General features: G+C 36.9%; 1 protein-coding gene across 1 annotated transcript in view; it reads right to left on the minus strand.

The window, feature by feature from the left end:
• Positions 1-22,378: 22,378 nt before the first annotated feature.
• LOC124078996 (antigen WC1.1-like) overlaps positions 22,379-25,782 on the minus strand; it is a 58,819-nt gene continuing 55,415 nt past the window's right edge. Inside the window, 1 exon segment of the mRNA XM_046424148.2 lies at positions 22,379-22,554. Coding sequence (XP_046280104.2) covers positions 22,379-22,554 — 176 coding nt within the window.

Raw genomic sequence — 25,782 nt, forward strand, 5'->3', positions numbered from 1 at the left:
GGAAGGCCTTGGAGGCAGAGCCAGTTCTTCCCCTTATAGCACTTTGCTTCTGTAAACGTGCTTCCTGATGGAAACCCCATGCACAACTGTATCTCAGGTAGACTAGAAAATTTATGACCCCGGATAGCCCATAAATTGTTGTGAGAACAGTAGAGGGGAACTCAGAATTTGGAGTTTTGTTTTCCTCTCGGCCCGCTGGCGTAAAATAAAGTTTGGAGTTCTCCTCTCCAAGTGCTGCTTGCTGCTTCAGGACCAGTCTGCTTCCTGCAACATATATACACAATGGAATATTAGTCAGACATAAAGAAGAATGACTTTATGACATTTTCAAGTCAATGGGTGGATCTGAAGTCTATCATGCTAAGTAAAATAAGCTAGTTCTAAAAAGCCAAAAGTTCAAATATTTTTGCTGATATGTGGAAGCTTACCCACAATAAGAGGGGAGAGTGGAAGAATAGATATTCAGTAGATTACATGAAGGGAAATGAAGGGAAGGGAGGGGGATAGGGAAAGGAAAGGCAGCGGAATGAGTCTGAAATCATTTTCCTATGTATATATATGAATACACCATAATAAATCCCACCATCCTGTACGTCCACAAGAATGGGGTCCTCATTAGAATAAAATATATTACATACTTGTTTAATTATATCAAAATTAATTCTATTATGTATAACTAAAAAGAATCAAAAAATAAGTTCTGATTCTTTTTATTTTTCTTCAGGGAGGGGAGAAAGCATTTATTTTTTTTTAAATGAAAGTGCTAATTCTTTTTAAAAATTTTTAAAATTTGTTCTTTTTTAGTTATACCTGACAGTAGAATGTATTTTGACATATCATACATACATGTAGTATAACTTCCCATTTTTGTGGTGGTCCATGATTTGGAGTTACACTGGTCATGTATTTGTGCATAAACATAGGAAAGTTATGTCTCATTCATTCTACTGCCTTTCCCATTCCCATCCCCTCTCCCTTACCCCCAAACCCCCTTGTTTAATCCAGTGATTTTCCCCTCTATTGTGAGCCAGCATCTGCACATAGAACATTCGACCTTTGCTTTTTTGAGATTGGTTTATTTCAAATAAATGCTGATTCTACTGAAGAGGAATCACTGCACTTTCTAGGGTGAAAGAAGAGGGCCCAATCCAGTCACCCTGTCAGACAACTTGTGGGCATCTGTGTGTTTGGAGAAGATGACAGGGCTTTGCTTTTCTCTTTGTTATGGTTTAGATTAGAGGTGTCTCCCAAAAGATCATGTATGAACAGTACAAGAAAGCTTAGAGGTGAAATAATTGGGTTATGAGGTTCTTAATCCAATAAGTGCATTGATTTTTTCTGATAGGGATTAACTGGATGATAACTGTAGGCAGATGTAGGGTGCAGCTGGAGGAGATGGGTCTCTGGGGACCTGCCTTTGGTATATATATTTTCTTTGTGGTGAGGGAAGCCTCCTCTCCCCTTGCTTCCTGGTGTATTGTGCAGAGTCATTTTCCTCCACCACTCTCTTCTATCTCGATATTCTGCCTTGGCTTGGGCCTATAGCAATGCAGTGAATGAGGATAAAATAATAGATAATAAAATGATCAGGCAGTCAGGATAAAGGGCCCCATTCAACCACACCTATAGGCTAACCCGTAGACATATTAATGAGCACCAACAAGTCCTTTTTCAAATGTACAAGACCGAGAGGCTAACCTGTGGGAATACCTCCAGTCACCTCCTATATCCCAGAGGCGGAAAACAGAAGTTGAGGGTGAACCCAGGTGAAAGTTATAAAAAGGCGGATGGAAGTGAGCCTGGGGTAGCCAGGGTGCTTTTTCAATACCAATTTTACATAGATTTTGCTCCACGCTCTGCCTAGAATCATATATAAACTCCTAAGCTGGCACACCAACATGGGTTTTTCTGCTATTAGGCCCCCTTCTGCATGGTGGGAATTCTATCTTTTTTCAAATAAATTCTACTCTGTTTACTCTTCCCTTCCATGATTGTCCATGGATTTTATTCTTCAAAATTTGTGAGATAAGAACTCAGAAGAAATTGGTGAAGTGGGGAATCCAGTCTCATCTCAAAACTCTGGATTCATCTTGGCCTCTATGGGGACCTTCATAAGGGTGAGTGAAATGAACCCTAATGCCCTATCACTTTGCTTTTCTTCCAGGAGTCCTGTACTCCATTTTGTACATTGTCTCTATCAAAAATTATCGGGACCCTGTAAGCCAGTTAAAAGAAAATAGTGGGGCTGCCAGATTTAAGACTCGGGAAAGGCTTTGCTGGAGTGAGACGTATCAATCCCTCTCTGCCTTTGATGGAGAGAATGTTGGTCTGATCTTGCCTCAGTCATGGCCATCATAGGAATCCATTCACTGAGAAACTGAAGTCTCTTTTTGAAGCATCGTAAGTCTCTGGCCAGTGCTACTCTCTGGTGTGAATGCAGATGGTCGAAAGCCAATGTACTAAGAGCCACAACCAAGAAATATGATGCATGGCATTTTTGGTTGAAAGGTGACACCAGCAAGCCATTGAGATGATATGATTATGTTAAGATCTGCATTCATATGGATATTGGACTCCTGCTGTCCACCTCGGCCTGCTACAGGACTCCTGGAGAGTTCCCATTGGTTGGGGAAGTGCGGTAGGAGGGAATTCCGGAGGAGGGACTTCCTGTTGGGGTCCGGGAGAACACCGCTTGGGTCGGTCGGCAATCTTCCTGGGAGCATATGGGGCATTGGTGGCAGTTTCAAAAATAAAGTTTGTTCCTGCTTGAGTGGCTCCTGATTTTGTGCCCAGCCAGACTGCGGCACCAATGGATTGGCAACGGAAGCTCCATCTTGGCTTTAATCTCTTTTCATGGCCTTTCGCCTGATGGTGGAGGGAGGACCTCACTTGGTAGCTCCCTGGATCCCAGGCTGAGGTAACTTCTCAGTGCCATCTGACGACTCCAAGGTAGAGCAGCCTTACCTGTCCATCTACCAGTGTGTGAGTGAGTTGCCTCTTTCTCTTTGCTTCTTTTTATCTGTCTTGTAGCAATCTCCTCAGGAAAAATGGAGCTCAATCTCAGATCCTGTCTGACCAATACTTGGTTCTGCCAGTTTACACTTTATCAGACTAAGATAGTCTTGCCCTACTAGGAAGAATAATAGGTCCCTAAAATTTAAACTCTGCCTGTTTCCCTAGGAAAAGCTCTATAATTGTTCTAAGACATTCTGCCCACTGCCCCCTACCTACTAGATTAAGTGTAGGGTCACAAATCTTGAGTCTATTACATTGTTTTTCAGATGGGTAACACACCATCTGGCACAGAACTTGGACATTGGGATTCCTTTGACACTCAAACCCCGGGGAAAGATGCCTAATGTTTACTATACTCAAGCTTGACCCAAATACTAGTTGGAGGACAGGGAGAGATAACTCTTTTATTTTTTAACTTTATTTATTTATTTATTTTTAATTTTTTATTGTTGGTTGTTCAAAACATTACATAGTTCTTGATATATCATATTTCACAGTTTGATTCAAGTGGGTTATGAAGAGAGATAACTCTTGAAGGGAGCATAAACTCTAACACCACCTGACAGCTAAAGTTGCATGAACAATTGCCCAAAACAGTTTGGACCAAAGAGAAAAAAATGCCAACTTTAAATCCAAACCACTGTGGCACTTTCTCATAACTTTGGGTTTTATTCCTTCACTAAGTTAAGAAAAGGGTCCAGAAAAGCCAACTGCTCTAGTCCTAAACCTTTTGAGAACATTTAAGAGGCTACTTTGATGACAACATTGCAGCAAGGACTTAACACAGTAATCCAGGAATGTCAGGGGACACCCTAATTCTCAGGGGATTTTTTTTTTCTCTCCAGATAAGCACAGGGGGAAAAAAACCACAAAAATCCTGTGTATGAGGATTTCACAGGCTCCTACATTCTTTTGAAATCTGGGCTAACTCTAATCTGATCCAAAAGTGCATGCTGATCTGATAAATGTGTTCTGCATACTCCTTTTTATTAGAGTAATTTTGGCCATTTCATTTTTTTGGGGGAAAAATCTTTTTTGAGCTCAATTTTTACTGGTGAACTCACCTCCAGTTTTGTGCACCTAAATGTATAATACTGATTTTTCTTCCTGTTGTATTTTATTCAGAGGCCAATTTTTCAAGGATTAGTTCTCAAATACCTTAAAAAAACTCCTTTTACAAAGTTCTAAGGAGAGCATAAACCATGGTGATGTTGGGAATAAATCTGGTGGTCATTGAGGGCAAATGGCCACCTAAACCTTGATTTCAGTGTCTGCCATGGCTGTCAGAGTTTATGACTAACATTTCCAACTGTATAGGCCTACTCTATGTGTAAGTCATGTGAAGTCTGATTTGCTCTATTTTAATTTCTAAAGACTTTAATAGAAACTTGAATGAACATTTGTAGCATTTTCTCCTATCTGTGGAGATCTAATACCTGCTAAAGAACAACAAAATTTGTTTCCTGTTTTATGTATGTGTAGACATCTGTGTATTATATTGTTGTGTCAATATGTGTGCTTGTATCCATATATTATGTACATGGGATCAAAATTGGCTTATAGGTAAATGAGTACTCATAAATTTAATTAGTGGATCCAAATGACTTTTCAGTTCATTTGACTTATATAAAGCTTTAACCAAAGGGTCAATTTACATTGGTAAGAATAAAAGACATCTTTGAAGTTAACTCACATGTTTTTCTAGGTGGTCAGCCAATCAAAAATGTTTTCTAAAAAATGTCCATTGCTTGTAGGATTTTTTTTTTCCAGCAGGGAAAATGTGGCTATACTTGTCTGATATCTTGATTTTCACAGGTAACCTTAAGTTAAAGTTAGAAATGAGTAAATTAGATCTAACATACAGCATTAATCTTCATAAATGTGTTTGTTAAAAGAGACATATGATTAATTTGCAACAGCTAAATATAAACTCAAATACTTTTCTAAATTCTGTAAAGTAATGCATTTGGGTTTGTCATGTGTGGGAGGGTGTGTGTGTGTGTATGTGTGTTTTGTGGTGCTGGGTATTGAACCCAGGGCTTTGTGCATGTGAGGCCAGCACTCTACCAACTGAGCTATATCCCCAGCCCTGTCAGGTATGTTTTTATAAATTCATAAATGGGATAAATGCCACAGTCTGGCTGGGCACAATTCATGAGCCACTTATCAAGCAGAAACAAACTTTATTTTTAGAACACATGCCACACCACACAGCTCTTCAGGAATTCCCTCAGAGCCCAACTGCCACCACCAGCTTCCCACAAGCCTCTCAACCCCCCCACTCCTCCTGCTCTTGAGGCTGATTGGCTGGGTCGTGTGGGTGGAACCAAAAAAAGTCCCCCAATGAGCAGCTCTGTGGTCTGAAAGGGCGGGGAAACAGCTCAATGAGCATTACCGCAGAGGAGCCAATCAGTTGGCAGCTAGAAGTTTGCTGGGGCTGCTGTGAGCCAATCATCAGCTGGCAGCTGGAAGTTTGCTGGCAGCTGGAAGTTTGCTGGGGCCCCTTCGGCTGTGGCTCTCAACAATAACAGTTTAAAAATTGCTTTGTTCTGGGTATTCACTGAAAGCAAGGTTATGAAGAGTTAAAATTCTAGCAGATTTAATTCTATGTGCAAAGAGTACAAAAAGTTTCAACTGAGTCAGGTATGGTGGTGCATGCCTGTAATCCTAACTCTGGAGGTTGAGGCAGGAGGATTTTGGGTTCAAATCCAGCCTTGGAAATTTAGAGAGGCTCTGAGCAACTCAGTGAGATCCTGTAACTAAATAAAATATTAAAAAGGGCTGGGGATGTGGCTCAGTGGTTAAGCACCCCCAATTCAATCTTCAGTACACCTCCCATTTTTAAATTAAAGTTACTTGAGAGTATTTAATCTTGTTAAAAAGGTATAATTTATTTTAATTCAGAAATTTCACGGATTGTTTCAAAGTGTAAATTTATGAAAGTCATAAGTATAGCAATATATTTTGGTTAACTTATTGGGTAAACAAGCTGTAAAATGTGTAAGCTGCAGAAGGCTTATGAAAGGTGAATCTCAAAATGTTCATATGTGACTTAGTTAACTATAATCAAGTTTTTATAAAGTCAAATTTTAATATACTGATACAGAGAAAAACTAATTCTCTAGGTTTAACAACAGGGTTTCTTAAAACATTGATATGCTTATCTATTAAGATAATTTCCAGTGTCTGTTTGGTTACATAGGAAAACTAAGTCTTATGAATTTGGACCTATTTTAAAGTCCTTTAAATAATATCACCATCACTGGTTAAATAAGCAACTTTTGTTATTTCAGGTTGACATCCTAGATATGTATGTCTAGAGAGAATATATTCTAAATTCTCAAGGTTTGTCTATGTGCTATATAAAAGTTTTAAAAATTCAGGCAAGTTAACCAATAACTACTGCCTCTTTTTTTAAAAATAAATTTTCAATTTTAAATCTGGTTTACATCTGTTTGAGTACATAAAGGCTTTATCATATTAATGAGATGCATTTATGTATCAAATAAGACTTTCTGGTCACTAATACTGTTTCTCTTGATAATTTCATTTTTTTTTTGTAAAACTTTATAACTCTGTTGCATGTTGTTTCTTATCTCATCTGAGTGAGTTTGAGATAATAAGCCATCACCTACAGGATAGATAGGTGCTACTTTCAGTAAACAAAAAGGGGTTACAATAAGATTGTATCATTAATGTACAACCCATTACTCTCACTTTAAAACTAATAAAACTGGCCTACTGGATGTTTAAAACCAGGGGATCAAAAATCAAGAACTTGTTGATCTTATGGAACTATAACCCTAGATAAAAGTATAGCAGAGAGGGGCCTTGTACCTACTAGCTTCCATTATACTGAAATAAGATGTGGAGATGAGCTATGATTCAAATATTTTAGATTCATCCTTTCTTACAGCATGCTTTCCTTGAAAAAATGTTTATATACATTAAATGCCTGTTTTGTTTTTATAAAATGTAATTTTCACATTGTTATTTTAGAGCATAACAAGATGGTCCTGGGGCTGGGGATGTGGCTCAAGCGGTAGCGCGCTCGCCTGGCATGCGTGCAGCCCGGGTTCGATCCTCAGCACCACATACAAACAAAGATGTTGTGTCCGCTGAAAACTAAAAAATAAAATATTAAAAATTCTCTCTCTCTCTCTCTTAAAAAAAAACAAGATGGTCCTGATACATCTTATTCTTCTCTGCCTTAGAATCAAGCATGGTTACAAGTATGGTATCTATCTATCTATCTATCGATGTATCTATCTATCTATATATCTATCTCTCAAGACCAAAATAAAGAAAGTTTGTCTGATTTGGCTTATTGCTTGTGGTAGTCACTTCTAGATCCTCTCAATGGAAAGAGATGCATGGGCTCTCTCTCGTCCAACAAGGAGGTCCATGGAACAGGGTAGAGGAGAGTGTGGCTGCGGAGTCAGGAATCAAGACCTCTGGAGACTAAGCTGGAAGCAGTTCTGATTTTATTGTGTAGTTACCATGTATATATACTTGGGCAGTATATAGGCAGATTATGGGCAGCCACCAATACAATTCTTTGCCAACTCTCCTTGAGGCAACCAATCAAGGAGTGGGCTGCAGAGCAAGCATTGTGACTGCAACGTGTAGTCTTATGCCCAGGGCTGTGCCAATGGAATAAGCGGTTTACCACTCATGCACGTAGCAGGAGGGGTGTGGTTTGTCACTCAGGTGCACTTAATGTGTGCCACATATGCAGTACTCCATGCACTTGTCCCCACAAAGAGATAGAAAAATGAACACACAAAAATAAACATATACACACATCATTTCTTTCATGTGATATCTTAAGAAATTGAATTTACAGACTTAATGAGTAGAATGGTGGTTGTCAGGGTGCATAGGAAGATAAAATGGAAACATGTTGGTCAAAGGGTCATGTTGGTCAAACTTTCATTTATAAGATGAGCAAGTTCTGGGGAATCTCATGTACACCATGGGTGGTGATAGATGAGACAGTGAATTTGATTATGGTTATTATTACACAATGTATACATATATAAGACCATCACATTTTATATCTTTAATATATTCACTCCTTTTTGTCAATTGCATATTTAAAAATAAAAACAAGGAAAAATAATTGAATGATATTTCTTAAGTTATATAAGAAAAAATTAATATATATTCCAAATATGTTGAAAATATCCTTCAAAAATGAAAGCAAATTGCAATTAACCTAGTTGTTCTATGTGCATCTTTGAATATGCAACAGTGATTTTACTTTTATATATCTAGGTAGTAGCATATATCTATAAAAGCACTGATTAAAATCTATATATCTATAAAGATATATGAATATATGAAATATATATATATATATATATATATATATATATATATATATATATATATCATTAACTTGAAAAAGTATGAATAAACAGAAAGAAGACCAGTAGACTAGAGGAAAGGGAACATGGGATGGAAGGAGGGGGAGGGAATGAGGAGGTATTGGTAACTGAAGTGGAAAAAATTATGTTTCAGGCATGTATGATTATGTCAAAATGAACCCCAATACAATGTATAACTTTAAAGAATTAATAAAACCATACAAGTGAGGTGAGATAAATATTTTATTATGAATGAAACATAATATTCATTAATAGAATTTTGCTACAAGGAATAACAAATAAAATTCTGCAGAAAATGGCAGATGGACACCTGAATCTAAAGGAAGTAATAATAAAGACTGTAAATGGCAAACACACAGACACAAACAACAACAAAAATAATTGAAAGATACTTATTTTCCTTTATTTTATTTAAAATGCATATGATTATTTGAGGTAAATATCATAAACATATAATATGGTGATTAAAATTCACATACTTTTTATAAATATAAAAGAGCATTGGCACTTAGGAAGGGAATAAATCAAATTATATTGTTGCAAAGTTCTTACGTTTTACTTAAAGTGTTGTTATGGTTTAGATGTGGTGTCCCCCAAAAGCTCATGTATGAGACAATGCAAGAAGGAGAAATGATTGGGTTATAGCCTTAACCTAACCAGTGAATTAATCCCTTTTGCCATGATGTTCTGCCTCACCTTGAACTCTGATGAATAAGAGCTGGAATTCTATGGACTAAGTCCTCTGAAACTGTGAGCCTTCAAATAAAATTTTCCTCCTCTACAATTGTTCAAGTTGGATCTTTTAGTCACAGTGGTGAAAAAGCTGACTAAAACAGAAATTTGTACTAGAAGCAAAATAGTTGCTATGACTAACCTGACCATGTGGTTCAGAAGCTTTTTGTAGTTTTTTGAAATTGGTGGGAGGAATTTTAAGATGTTTAGCAGTGCAAGCTGGAGATGCTTTAGCTTGTTGTAAGTGGAACTTAATGGCTAATTCTGGTGGGAGCTCAGAAGACCAGAATGCCAATAGGACCATGGACAGTGAAGACAAGGACCAAGAGGTTTCAGAGAAGGATTCTATTGGAATTTGGAGTAGAGGCCATTCCTATTATGCTCTGGCTAAGAAATTGTATTTTGCTTGTCTCCTGAGACTCTCTATGATGCTGATTTTAAAAGTGATGTACTACTTAATGTGGCAGAAGAAATTTCTAGGCAGCATAGCATTCAGGTGGTAAAATCGATATTGCTGGCAGCTTTTAGCCAAATTTGTTGTGATAATCAGGAGCAGAAAGCAGAGAAGAAAGATTTGGAAAACGTGAACTTAAAGGCAGGAATAAAACTGGGGCTAAGGAAGTTGCAGTTGTTAAAGTTGTTATCACCAATAAAGAAGTGCTATAGAGAGCCCACCTGCCCTGAGCCACTGCGGCCCTTAGGAGTTCTGAAGGCAGAGCCAGCCCAGCTTTCCCGTGCTCATGGCTGGCAGTTGTGGGGGAATGCCACCCCACACCCACGTGGAGAGCCACCTGTGCAAAGAGTCACCCTGTGCTGGGGTTCCTTATTCACCAAAGCATGGCTCCACAGCCCAACATCAGAAAATATATAGTCTTGAGGCTGCCACTGCCAAGAAACTGAGATATTGCTGCTTCTATAAAGAGACAACAATAAGGACCTGGTAAGACGTCACCAAGGGATCTGTGGCTGGCTGCACCAGAGGTTTCTTTACTAAGGGTGCTAACAGTTATCCTGTTGCTGAGGTAACAGGAAGTCTTGCATAGGGTTGCCTGACTCTTGTTTCTCTTACTAACAGCCAACTTCTTATGATTATCCTCTCACTAATACCTCCATATTCTCACATTCTACCTCATAAACATCTCAGCCAACCTCCCAGCCCCCCTTCCACCATCAAAAAATGTAAACCATTACACAAACCTATTGATTATATGGTTGAAGATAACTGAACTCATCATTTCTGTTTATAGTGACAAAAGTGTAAATGTAAAAATTGAAGCTAACTGATATTTGGCTGCACGTTGGGTATATTGAATGCTATAATATTAATCTCTCCCTTAAAAGTGAGGTATTGGTAACTTGTGGGCACACTATAAAACATTAGGACAGAAGCTGTAATACCTCAGATCTATACTGCAAGAGAGGAAGACACACAGACATCATGAAAAAACAAGGGAGGAAAGTGTCCCAAACAAACCAAGACATTACAACAATAAAATCCATAGATAGTGAAGCAGGTGAAATATCAAAGAAGGAATTCAGAATACATATAACTAAAATAATCTAAGTGAGCAGATACAGGCAAAAATTGAACATTCCAACAAAGAGATAAGAGAACAAATTCAGGTGACCATTGATCACACCAACAAAGAGATAAGAGAACAAATACAGGTTGCAAGAGATTACTTCAAGAAAGAGAGATACTGAAAAAAAAAAACCACAACAAACAGAAATCCTCAAAATGAAAGAAACAATAAACCAATTAAAAACTCAATAGATAGCATCACCAATAAACTAGACCACTTGGAAGACAGAACCTCAGACAATGAAGACAAAATATACAATCTTGAAAATAAAGTTGACCTCACAGTGAAGGTGATAAAAAGCCATGGACAGAACATCCAAGAATTATGGGATACCATCAAAAGACAAAATTTAAGATTTATTGGAATAAAGGAATGTTCAGAGATTCAAACCAAAGGAAAGCACAATCTCTTCAATGAAATAATATTAGAAAATTTCCTAAGCATGTAGAATGAATTGGAAAATCAAATACAAGAGGTCTCTAGGACACCAAATGTACAAAATTACAACATATCTACACCAAGACACATTATAATAAAAATGCCTAGCATACAGAATAAGGATAGAATTTTAAAGGCTGCAAGAGATAAAAATGAGATTACCTTTAAGGGAAGACCAATTCGGATCTCAGCAGATTTTTCAACCCAAACTCTCAAAGCTAGGAGATCTTGAAATAACATATACCAAGCTCTAAAAGATAATGGATGCCAACCAAGAATCTTATATCTAGCAAAATTAAGCTTCAAATTTGATGATGAAATAAAAACCTTCCATGATAAATAAAAGCTAAAAGAATTTACAGGAAGAAAGCCTGCACTACAGAACATTCTTGGCAATATATTCCACAAGAAGGAAATGAAAAACAACAATGAAAATATGCAAAGGGAAAAACTACAATAAAAGAAAAGTCAACCAAAGGAGAAACTAAGTCAAGCTAAATACTAAAAATAAACAAAAATGACCAGTAATACAAATCATATCTCAATAATAACCCTAAATATTAATGGCTTAATCTCATCAATCAAATGACATAGGCTGGTAGATTGGATTGTTTTTTTTTAAAAAAGACCCAACAATATGCTGCCTTCAAGAGACTCATCTCAAAGGAAAAGACACCCACAGACTGAAGGTGAAAGGTTGGGATAAAATATACCATTCACATGGCCTAAGCAAGCAAGCAGGGGTTTTCATTCTCATATCAAATAAAGTAGACTTCAAGCCAAAGTTAATCAAAAGGGATAAAGATGGACATTTCATACTGTGTAATGGAACCATACATCAACAAGACATAACAGATATAAATATATATGCCCCAAATAATGGAGAATCTACATTCATCAATAAAACTCTTCTTAAGTTCAAGAGTCAAATAGATCACAACATAATAATTCTGGGTGACTTTAACATACCTCTTTCACCATTAGATAGATTGTTCAAACAAAAGCTGAACAAAGAAATTAAAGAACTCAATAATACAATCAATAAGTTAGACTTAACTGATATATATATATAGAGTATATTATCCATCAATGAGTGAAAACACTTTCTTTTCAGCAGCACATGGATCTTTCTCTAAAATAGACCATATATTATGCCACAAAGCAAATCTTAATACAAAAGAGTAGAGATACTACCCTCTATTCTATCAATGGAATGAAGTAGAAATCAATAATAAAATAAAAAATAAAAGCTACTCCAACACTGGGAGTCTAAATAATATGCTATTGAATGAACAATGGGTTGCAAAAGTTATCAAGGGGGAAATTAAAAAATTCTTAGAAGTAAGTGAGAACACTGATACAATGTATTAAAATCTCTGGGACACTATAAAGGCAGTGCTAAGAGGAAAGTTCATTGCATGGAGTTCATTCCTTCAAAGAAGAAAAAGTCACCAAATAAGTGGCCTTACATTACATCTCAAAGCCCTAGAAAGAGAAGAACGAATCAACACCAAAAGCAGTAGGAGACAGGAAATAATTAAAATTAGAGATGAATTCAATCAAATTGAAAAAAAGAAACAAAAAAATTGACAAAACAAAAAGTTGTTGGTTCTTTGAAAAAATAAATAAAATTGATAAACAATTAGCCATGCTAACAAAGAGAAGAGAGAGAAAACTCAAATTACTAACATCTGTGATGAAAAAATATTACAATAGACACTACAGAAATACAGAAGATAACTAGAAATTATTTTAAAAATTTGTACTTCAATAAAATAGAAAATATCGAAGGCATTGTCAAATTTATAGAGGCATATGATAAGCCCAAATTAAATCAGGATAGTATACACAATTTAAACAGATCAATTTTAAGCAAGGAAACAGAGGACACCATCAGAAGCCTACCAACCAAGAAAAGCCCAGGACTGGATGGATGGATACACAGCTGAGTTATACAAGTTATCAAGGGGGAAATTAAAAAGAAGAACTAACACCAATACTTCTCAATCTATTTCATGAAATAGAAAAAGATGGAACACTTCCAAACACATTCTATGAGGCCAATATCACCCTGATTCCAAAACCAGAGAAAAACACATCATATAAAGAAAACTTCAGACTAATAGCTCTAACAAATATAGCTGCAAAACTTCTCAATAAAATTCTGGCAAATCAAATACAAAAACATATCAAAAAGATAGTGCACCATGATCAAGTAGGGTTCATCCCAGGGATGCAAGGTTAATTCAACATACAGAAATCAATAAATATAATTCATCACATCAATAGACTCAAAGATAAAAATCATCTGATCATCTTAATAGATGTAGAGAAAGTATTTAATAAAATACAGCATCCCTTCATGTTCAAAATACTAGGGATATCAGGAATATAACTCAACATTGTAAAGGCTATCTATGCTAAGTTCCAGGCCAACATCATTCTAAATGGAGAAAAATTGAAAGGATTCCCTTTAAAAACTGGAACAAGACAGGATGCCCTCTTTCACCACTTCTATTTAACATAGTTCTTGAAACTCTAACAGAGCAATCAGACAGATAAAAGAAATTAAAGAGATATGGATAGGAAAATAAGAACTCAAATTATCACTATTTGCAGATGAAATGATTGTATACCTAGAAGACCCAAAACATTCCACCAGAAATCTCCTAAACTAACAAATGAATTAAGCAAAGTAGCTGGATATAAAATCAACACCCGTAAATCAAAGGCATTTCTGTACATCGGTGACAAATCCTCTGAAAAACAAACTAGGAAAACCATCCCATTTACAATAGCCTAAAACAACAACAACAACAACAAAACAACAACAACAACAACAAAACCCCTTGGGAATAAACTTAACAAAAGAAGTGAAAGAGCTCTATAATGAAAACTACAGTACACTAAAGAAAGAAATTAAAGAAGACCTTAGAAGATGGAAAGATCTACCTTGTTCTTGGATGGGCAGAATTATTATTGTCAAAATGACCATACTACAAAAAGCACTACAGATTCAATGCAATCTCAATCAAAATCCCAATGACATTCCTCTTAGAAATAGAAAAAGCAATTATGAAATTTATCTGGAAAAATAAGAGGCCCAGAATAGTCAAAGCAATCCTTAGCAAGAAGAATGAAGCTGGTGACATTACTATTCCAGACCTTAAACTATACTACAGGGCAATAGTAACAAAAACAGCATGGTATTGGCACCAAAATAGACCTGTAGACCAATGGTACAGAATAGAGGACACAGAGTCTAACCCAGATAGCTATAGTTATCTTATATTAGACACAGGCACCAAAAATGTACATTGGAGAAAAAACAGCCTCTTTAACAAATGGTGCTAGGAAAATTAAAAATCCACTTGTAACAAAACGAAATTAAACCTCTATTTCTATGCACAAAATTCAACTCAAAGTGGATCAAGGGCTTAGGAATTAAACCAGAGACCTTGAGACTAATGGAAGAAAAAATAGGCTCAAATCTCCATCACGTTGAATTAGACCTTAACTTCCTTAATAAGACTTATAGTGCAAGAATCAAAACCAAGAATCAATACATAGGATGGATTCAAGCTAACAAGCTTCTTCTCAGCAAATAAACAATCAATGAGGTGAATAGAGAGCCTACAGAATGGGGGCAAATCTTTACCACAAGCACTTCAAATAGAGCACTAGTCTCTAGGATATATAAAACACCCAGAAACCTTAACAACAAAAAACCAAATACCCAATCAATACATGGGACAAGGAACTGAACACAGACACTTCTCAGAAGAAGATATACAATCAATCAACAAACATATAAAAAAGTTCAACATCTCTAGCAATTAGAAAAATGTAAATCAAAACTAAGATTTCAGGGCTGGGGATGTGGCTCAAGCGGTAGCGCGCTCGCCTGGCATGCGTGCGGCCCGGGTTCGATCCTCAGCACCACATACAAACAAAGATGTTGTGTCCGCCAAATACTTAAAAATAAATATTAAAACTAAGATTTCATCTCAGTTCAGTCAGAATGGCAGCTATTATGAAGACAACAATAAATGTTAGCAAGGATGTGGGGAAAAAGGCACACTCACACATTGCTGGTGGGACTGCAAATTGTGCAGCCAATCTGGAAATCAGTATGGAAAACTGGGAATGGAACCACTGTTTGACCCAGCTATCCCACTCCTCAGTCTATACCCAAAGGACTTAAAGACTGCATACTACAAGGACACAGCCATATCAATGTTTATAGCAGCACAATTCACAATAACTAAATGGTGGAACTAACCCAGATGCCTTTAGTAGATGAATGGATAGGGAAACTTTGGTATATATACTCAATGGGACATTACTCAGCATTAAAAGAGAGTAAAATCATGGCATTTGCAGGTAAACGGATGGAGTTGGAGAATATAATTCTAAGTGAAGTAAGCCAATCCCCCAAAAACAAAGATGGAATGTTTTCTTTAATATGAGGATGCTGACTCATAATGGCAATGGTGGGGAGCATGGGAGGAATGGAGGAAATTTAGATAGGGCAAAGGGGAGGGAGGAAAAGGGAGGGGGTGGGACTGATGGTGGAATGAGATGGACATCATTACCCTAATTACATGTAGGAAGACATGAATGGTGTGAAAATACTTTGTGTACACTCAGTGACTTTAAAAATTGTGCTCTATATGTGTAATACGAAATGAATTGCATTCTGCCATGTGTATAACAAATTAGAATAAATAATTTAATGAAAAAAAGAATTAAAAAAAAGAACTGCAAGACAGTAGTGACCTTTATCTTTATAGATTTGTGTTGGCACTCTTATGGGTATAGCAAATTTGAATCTATTCTGTGGATATTCTAGGACTGAGCAGTTGTGCAAACCTTTTAATGTTACTGGGAGCCAATGGTATCACTGTTGGAGAAGAAAATTCTGATTAGAATAGAAAGATGAAGGAAGAATCTTGTTTTGTTGGACTGGGATTAGAAGTTTATGAATTGATTTATATTTTTGCTCTGTCTGCTCAGTGACCTTAAAGTAATCTTATCCCAGTAGGAAGAGCTCATCTAGGCCCAGACCTTGATTTACAAATCTTACTTTCCATTAAAATGAACCAGGGGTACAAAGTAAGCCTGGGTAATTTTGCTAGAAAGTAAAGAAGAACTAAAAGGCTGAAGAGCAGGGATCTCAAATAACACAACAGCTGGTTTGATGGTGATTCAACTGCTCAATTGGAATGGAATTATTCTATTCTTCTCTCTGATTGGCTTGTCTTTAGTCTCTCTCTCTCTCTCTCTCTTTTTTTTTTGGTACTGGGAATTGAAATCAGGGGCCCTGGACCACTGAGCCACATTTCCAGCCCTATTTTGTGTTTTATTTAGAGACAGGGTCTCACTGAGTTGTTTAGTGCTTCACTTTTGCTGAGGCTGGCTTTGAACTTGCAATCCTCCTGTCTCAGCCTCCCAAGCTGCTAGGATTACAGGCGTGTGCCACTGGGGGGGGGCTGTCTTTAGTCTTATTCAGGAGTCTTATCTGATTATCAAATTTGTGGGAGTCCAGCTCCGGCAGGGGGTCTCAGGAGAAAAAAGGCGGGTAGAGAATCAACACAGACACAAGAGTGAAGGTGCTGAATCCCAATCTTTACTTGTGAAGTTAATCATATATACTTTTCATTTTGGCAGGTTCACAGTATTTTGTGTTTACAAAACAGAAATCATTATTCAAAGAAACAAAATATTACGTAGCTACAATTAGATAAGAAGAATGTATCTTGGCTTATGCATAAGCAAGCATTTTTACTTTCAGTTCGCATTTTGCTTTAAGCTGTTTCTGCTTAGTTAGCTTTTAATAATAGTCAGAAATGTCCCAGACTATTGGCCTATACCTTGACTATTCTTTCTTGACTTACTGACTAGAACTGGCACCGCGGTTATGGAAAGTGGTTAACTTGAAAAGAGAGGCTACTAATTTTAATCAAACAAGAATAAAAGCACCAAACCATTGTGCACAGGAACAAGAAAAAGTTGTCCAGTACTAAGCACTAATCTGTCTTCTTAATATTAATTTTTTTCTCTAGATTTTAATTTAATTTCTCAAAAACTTCCTTGACTGTTTTTCCTACAGGGGGTTTCTCATTAAACATTAACAATTTATGTTCCACAGCTGAATCATTGCATTTAGAGCAAACAGATTTATTCTTTAGAAGTAGTTGCATTAATTGGGAAAGTCATGTTTTTTCCTTCATACTTAATGATCATATGAGAAGTCGCAACTATAATTATTAACAGAATACAAAAACAAACCAGTCCATTCCCAGAAACATAGTGCACTCCTCCAGAGGATGGCTGCCTTGTGACATCCATCTCAGTAGTGCTTTGCCTTTGCCTGAGTCAGGAGAGGGGCGCAGCACAAATTATTCTCACTATAATTCATGCCTTATTTTTATATCATTTTTAAATAAAAATTTTACATCTTATTTAAAGTTAATGTCTTATTTTTATGTTCTAGAAAATGCCAATTGCAGATCCTAGTCTTCGTCTTTCATCTTGGTCTTGACTCACATGTGTTCTGTTTGTGTGATAACTGGGTTTTTACCTACCCTAGGTGTCTGACTGTGTTTTGACTGACAGTTGTCACAACATGAGGATGTGTTGATTTCCCTTCCTTATCCATTGACAACTAGAGGGCTTCATCGTTGATGTTGCAGAAGCAAACTTTCCTTGTAATTTGGTATAATTTTTCAAGTTCAATTTTCACTGCTTCTGTAAAAGTAGAAATGAAGTACTTTGCCCTTATTAATAGAGGAGATGACTGAGTGGCAAAGTGTAATATTAAACTTTCCAATTGTTCACATTTACACATGTACTTCTTTGTTCATTTCTTTCACCACATTGATTCCACGGTGGCGAGTAGATTTTTTATTGTGGTTACGTAATTGTTTACATTTTTAAATGGATACTATTTTTTAATCTTAACTTTTGACCATTCACAAATAACCATCCTGATTTTACTCAAAAAGAAATAAAAATTAACATCTCATTTAGTAATCTCTCAGTAACATTTAGTCTCTCTGCCATTTTAACTCTGGACCTGTCACATAATGCATATAGCCGCTTGTGAAAACAGTGAGGAATTTATTTCTGTATAGTTATATTCTTCATTGATATCTTGGGAGGAAATAGGTATAAAAATTTTATTCTGCCAATCTCCATTACATTTTCTTTTCCCAAAAATTGTTCTTGACTTGGATTTGTAAATTATATTCCTGGGTTTACATTTAAAGGAGAAATGAATATGGTTGTCTCCATATTTCCCCATTGTCTCAGATCAGTCTACCTTACTCTGGTGCACAGAGTTAGCTGGGATCAGTGGGTTTGTATAGACCTAGATCAGAGGGGGAAATGACAGTAACTTAGCTCTCCCACTGAAGTTGATGCAAAGTTATTTTTCAGCTCTCTTTAGAGCAAGAGAATCAGGATCTCAATCAAATGACTTCACTTTTCTTCATTCAGGCTCTATTCAGAGTCCGATTGTTTTAATAGACAAGTGCCGGGTTTCTGTTCTCGCGACTAAAAGGCTCAGGGGTCACTCTAGTTAAACTGGGCTAACTGGGCTGCACGAAATAACCACACAAGAGACACAAATACCTTTTTCTTTGGGGTTGCTGTGACGGCTCCTCTGACCTTAAGGGTCCACAGGAAGAGAGAGTGTGAGAGGACACACTGACCCCTTTTATTGAGGAGAAGCTATTCAAATGAGGCAAAGGGGTCAGGTTTCAGGGGCTGAGTCTATCTTCATGATGTCCACTGTCAGCAGGTTGACTGACACCTGGGTAGGCCACACCCAAGGGCACAGTAAGAGGAGGGGACACACACAAGGCACTTCCATGGAAGATTCTATCCTAAACAGGGCTTGGGGTTATATTACAAAGGAACATGTGAGCATAGCTTCACCCATGGGGCTGTAGCAAGACACACCCATTTCTGTGACTGAGCGCCTCAGCACCCAGCTGGGGAGTGTAACTCAGTCACCCATAAGGTTGGCCTCCCACAGACAAGGCTCATTTCCTTTCAATATTAATGCCTCTCCACGGAAACAGGGTCTTCTCTGACATGGGTAATTTATTCTGTATAGTGTGGCTTGGACAATTGCCAACAATTAAAACTCAGATTTTCTCCAGAAAGTTATTACCACTTGGAAAGACCCAAGTAAATTTCTCTAATAGTTTTCATAAAAAGATAAAAAGTGATGTTTTTGAAAAGTCTGTGATCATCAATGAATGATTTTGTATTAATGTTGATATGATGATTGAATGATATTGAAGCCAAGTCATTTTCCTGGAGTTGTGGAAAGGTAGCCCCAGTGGTCTGGAGCTGGGCTATGAACATGGGCCAAGGCTGTAGTAGTGTCTGCCACACCAGTGTGGACCCAAGGCACTGCAAGCCAGGGCACAGGAGAGCCAGGGGACATGGATCTATCATGCTATGGAGGTCTGACTGGCCTGATGTGGATGCCTGCTCCACACAGGCTGCAGCCAGAATCCCTGAGCATCCACTATCCAATGACCTCAACTTCCTGTTTCCTGGCCAACAGTGAGGAAAAGGAGTGGGGGGCAGGTCTGAATGGAAATTCAGACTCAAGAGTTAATCAACAGCATTAGTGCTTTTCCAAACCCTGATTAGCATACATTTGGACCAATAGCATTGACCCAAATGCTGTATAAATCTCTAGACTAGCACACACTGCTGGTAACCCCTACCTGTGTCCTCTCTTGCCCTTATAAGAGTTCTATTTTTTAATAAAATAAGTCCTACTCCTTTCACTCTTACCTTCCACGTTCAACGAATCTCATTCTTTGGATTTGCAAGACAAGAACATGGAGAGAAGTTGGGAGGGAGTTGCTAGAGTCTATTGCAACACTGGAGGGCATATCCCCCATTTAGAGCTCCAATACCGAGAGCTATAACACACCACTCAGTGGTTGTAGAGAAGAAATAAGATTTGCCAACTCCACCAGCATCCCTTGATGTAATTAGCTACTTAAACTAAAATGGGCTTTCTTAGCTGCAGAGGCCTGCAGCTTGCACAGGCCCCAACCGGCCAGCAGAAGTGGAGAATCAAATTTTGTCTTGAACTCTAGTTTCAAAATTAGCTTTGTGTGAGTTAGCTAGAGTGCATGTCATTCCTGTCTGTCCTATGTACTTGAAATATATAGGACACAGGAATAGAATCTACTTTGGTTTTATAATTTCTGGAATAAGGAATGGTGATAGCAAAAGTTGGTGAACATTTAAGACATGCACTATTAAAAAGGTGATAGGGCTGGGGTTGTGGCTCAGTGGCAGAGCATTTCCTCACACATGTGGGGCACTGGGTTTGATTCTCAGCACCGCATTAAAAAAAAAACAAAGCAAAACAAAATAAAGATATTATGTCCATGTATGACTAAAAATATTAAAAAGATGATAAAACACACAAATATATTTTTCTGGAGTGAGAAATTTATCCACTTAAAAATCAATTATATTCAACATTGCAAAACAAATACTATGTAAATATTGTCCAATAGAACTCCTAGTTATTAAGTGTCTGATTATGACTTTAATCCAATTTAGCTTACTGGATTGATAAGTGATATGAAAAGCATACCCCTCCCTGCCCTCACCCCACCTCAAATCCCCCAAAACAATGCAATTAAAACTGGGAGAAATGGGGTAGGAAAAGGTGAGTACCACAAGGGCCATTCCAGAGACATGTATAAAACACATATTTGCAAAAGAATCTTACATGTTTAGAAAACAGTTTGTTATTGATTATTCTTAAAACTGACTGAATGTGTAGCTAATGAGGCTCAGCATGAAGATAGAATTCCAAATGTGGATACTTCATAGCCTAAGCTAAGGGCTTTGAACTTTTTAATATAGTGAAATATTTCCAAAAAATTTTTTAAAGAGAGAGAGAGAGAGAGAGAGAGAGAGAGAATTTTAAAAAAATATTTATTTATTTATTTTTTTAGTTTTCGGGGGACACACACCTTTGTTTGTATGTGGTGCTCAGGATTGAACCCGGGCCGCACACATGCCAGGTGAGCGCGCTACTGCTTGAGCTACATCCCCAGCCCCAAATTTTGAATTATAGAAGTATATGGAAAGTTTTTGAAAAATAACTGTACATATGGTTTATGATTGTAGATTTTTTTTCATAATTTCATGTACATTATTTTATTTTTAAATAATATTTAAGTTAAAAAAGAATAGAGAAAGTCAGACTCAGAAAGTCAAAGTCAAATGTTTTCTCTCATATGGGGAAGCTAGAGGGAAATAAGGAAATTTATAAAGGGGGTATCCAAAGAAAATAGAAGTGAGTTCAGTGGAGTAGAGGAAGAGAACTGAGGGGGAAGGAAGAGGGACAGGGAAAAGAAGAAATGCAGGATGAAATTGACCAAATTATTTTATGTACATATACAAACATACCACAGTGAATTGAGTATCTATGAAGCACCAATTAAAAATCAATAAATAAATAGAATGGAGACCAGTAGAGTAGTGACCAGGAATAAGGGAAAGGGAGGAGAGGAGGGAAAGTGGAAGTACTGGAGATCATAATGGAGCAAATTATATTATATGAATATATATATTAAAATGAACCTCATTATCATGTATAATAAAACACTAATAAAAACATAAAAAACTCATAAAGGAAAAGGGAGAAATCACAAAAAATAGTAAAGACAATCTTGATTTAATATTACACAGAAGGCAGATATGGAAACATTCATTCTGCTTGCATGTGTATAACTAAATTTTGGAAATGGCTGTAGAGAATAATGAGCCTGTAGCATAGAGAATTGCAATGCTTGGTCTACTTACTCTTTTCTGATTCCAATAAATATGTGAAGATGGTCTGGGGTGAAAAAAATTCATTGTATGTACAGCCACTTAGAAAATTTTTGCAATTTTTTTGGGAAAAACTTTGTTCAGGACTGCATTTCAGTTTCATGATATTCATGAGAAGAATGAACATCTGTCCATCTAAAGGAAGCAACTATGGGACAGAATTGTGGGAGATCTCATGTTAGATCCATTCAGTTCAAACACTGAATTTTCAGAGGTTGCTGAGAGTAAATGTACTCATGTTAAGAGAACAAAACTTGTCTTTGAGGCTCAGAGTATTTATTATGTATAAGGGATACATGTAAAACATTGCTGAAATGAAGACAGAATTCTCTTTTATTAAGGAGAAATAATATAAAGAGTTCTCTGCAGACTTGGTTGCTCTAAAAAATAGCACTACGTGGTGTTAGGCTCAACATCATCATATCCAGGGTCATCTTGTCTCAGGACTAATGAGGATGCTGTCTCTTCTGTGTTAGAATTATCAGCTTCTCTGAGAGACTGAGGAGAGGTGCCTGAAACAGAGAATCCTGGTTTTAGTGGTGACAAAATGACAATACAGAGACCTCTTGTAGGATGAAAGACTAGTAGAATGGCTACAAAATATCTGTGGGGAACCCGAACTTTTCTGGAAGGATTAATAGAGCTATATCACAGGAACTCTGCTCTGTCCAAATGCCTTGATTTCAATGAGAAGGAGGATGGTAGAAGCAACTATGGGACAGAATTGTGGGAGATCCCATGTGAGATTCATTCAGTTCAAACACTGAATTTTCAGAGGTTGCTGAGAGTAAATATACTCACATGAGCACCCTCTCTTCCATACTAGGCTGATTCCTTAAGCACTCCAAGCAGAAGATGACCTCCCTTGATTCCTCAGTACCTCAATAACAGACCACACTTGACCTCACAGTATTCATGACAACAATTTGGGTCCTTTGGCAGATGCTGAAGTGGGGAAGCTCAATTAAATTCAATAGTTTCCTGTTTCCCATGGACCACATGCCCATGTGCAAGTAGGAAGCCCAATCCCAAGAAATAACACCATATGTTATTTGAAACAATAAGACAAAAATCATTCCTTCTAGCATGAAAATTTCAATATTCTCTAGTTAAGGCTATTGCACATTATGCATTAATAGTGGGACATGTCAACTAGAAAGCACATTTAGCTATGTGCTTTCCTCAAAATAGGTGAAAGGTTGTTCAGTACACAAAAATCAATAAATATAAATCATCACATAAATAAACTTAAGTACAAAAAATCACATGACCATCTCAATAGACAGAAAAAGTCATTGACAAAAATCAGCACTCACTCATGTTAAAAACATGGAAGAGGCAGAGCGTAGTGGCACGTGCCTGTAATCCCAGTGGCTTGGGAGGCTGAGACAGGAGGATTACGAATTCAAAGCCAGCCTCAGCAACGGAGAGGTGCTAAGCAACTCAGTGATACCCTGTCTCTAAATAAAATACAAAATAGGGCTGGGGATGTGGTTCAGTGATTGAGTGCCCCTGAGTTCAAGTTCAATCCCTGTTATCCCCCCCAAAACATGGAAGACATTAGGAATAGAAGGAAAGTGTCTCAAACTCATGAAGGCTGTAAGTGACCAACTGAAAACCAACATCATAATGGATGGAGAGAAAATAAAAGCATTTATTCTAAAATCAGGAGCAGGACAAGGATTTAAACTCTTACCACTTCTATATATTTCTTGTAGTTTTAGCCAGAGAAGTTAGGCAAAAGGAGAAAATTAAAGGGATAACAAAGGAAAAAGAAGTAAAATATTTTCATTTGCAGTTGATATGATTCTATACATATAAGACCCCTAAATCTCTACCAGAAAACTTTCAGAAATGGTAAACAAATTCAGCAAAATAGCAGGACACAAGATCAACATACAAACATTCATAGATTTTTCATGTTGAGCGCTGTGTTGCAAACTATAATCCCAGCAATTGGAGAGGCTGACAAGAGGATTGCAAGTTTAAGACCAGTCTCTGCAACTTAATGAGGCCCTAAGCAGCTCTGTGAGACCCTGTCTCAAACAAACAAACAAACAAACAAACAAACAAACAAACAAAAGGGGTAGGGATGTAGCTCAGTGGTAAAACAGTCTGGTTTACATTTCTAGAACCAAACAAACAACACCAAAAAAACAAAACAAAAGAAAACAAAACAAAAAAACCCCACAAAAAAACAAACCAACAAAAAGAAAAACCAAAAACTGAGACCAAAAGCAAAACTTAATAGATTTGCTGTATACCAATAGTGAACCCAATACAAAATAAAAAAAACACAGAAAAATGATTCCATTCATAATATCCTCTAAAAACCAAAAACCAAAACCAAAACCTGGTAATAAGGGTAACCAAGGTGGTAAAAGACCACTAAGATAAAACTATAGATCACTGAAGAATGAAATTGAGAAAGATCTTAGAAGATGGAACGACATCCCTTGTTCTTCAATTAGCAGATTTAATATTGTTAAAGTGGTCATACTCCCAAAAGCAATCTACAGATTCATTGCAATCCCCATTAAATATCAATGACATTATTCACAGAAGTAGAAAAAATCAGTCCTAAAATGAATATGGAAGAATAAAAGATCCAGAATAGTTAAAGCGATACTGAGCAAGAAGAACATGCTGGAAACATCACACAATTTTCAATCTCAAATATATTACAGTTTTATAGTAACAAAAATAGCATGGTACTGGCATAAAAACAGAAGACAAAGAAATAGAAGACAGAAATAAGCCCAAATAAATATTTTCATCTAATACTTGACAAAGGTGCCCAAAACATATGTTGGAGAAAAAATAGCATTTATAACAAATGGTGCTGGAAAACTGGATGTCCATGTGTAGAATAAAACTAGACCCCTATCTCTCACCCTGTACAAAAGTCAACTGAAAATATATCAAAGACCTAGGAACTTTGCAACTGGTAGAATTAAAAATAGGCTCACCTCTCTAACATGTTGCTATAGGTACCTTATTAAGACTCCTAAGACTCAAGTAATAAAATCAAGAATCAACATGTGGGATGGCATCAAATTAAAATGTTTCTGCACAGCAAAGGAAACAAGAGCATGAAAAGGGAGCCTATGAAGTGGGAGAAAGTCTTCTGTCAGCTACTCCTTTAACAGGGGATTAATACCTAGAATAAATGAAGAACCTAAAAAGTTAACACCCCCCCAAACAATTAACCCAATCAATCAATAAATAGATGTTTCTTAAAAGAATAAATACAAATGACCAACAAATAATGTCTCTAGCAATCAAGGGAATAAACATCAAAACTACATTGTGATGTCATCTAGCCCCTGTTAGGATGGCAATCATCAAGAATACAAATAATAAATGCTGGTGAAGATGTGGGGTAAAAGTACATCGTTGGTGGTATTGCAAATCAGTACAATCATTTTTGAAATCAGTATGGAGATTCATCAAAAGACTAGGAATCACAATATGACATAACTCTCTCTCCTTGTTTTTTTTTTTTTTTGTACCAGAGATTGAACCCAGATGTGCTTAACCACTGAGCCACATTTCCAACCCTTTTTAATATTTTATTTAGAGACTGGGTCTTGCTGAGTTATTTAGGGCTTCACTAAATTGCTGAGGCTGGCTTTGAACTCCCGATCCTCCTGCCTCAGGCTCCAAAACCCCTGGGATACAAGTCATTCCTTAGTTTTCATCCAAGGATATAGGCATATCAATGTTTATAAAATCACAAT

Source organism: Marmota monax, unplaced genomic scaffold (genome assembly GCF_021218885.2).
Source record: "Marmota monax isolate L192 unplaced genomic scaffold, Marmota_monax_Labrador192_F-V1.1 WCK01_AAM20220418_F8-fsc00186, whole genome shotgun sequence".
Classification (NCBI taxonomy): domain Eukaryota; kingdom Metazoa; phylum Chordata; class Mammalia; order Rodentia; family Sciuridae; genus Marmota; species Marmota monax.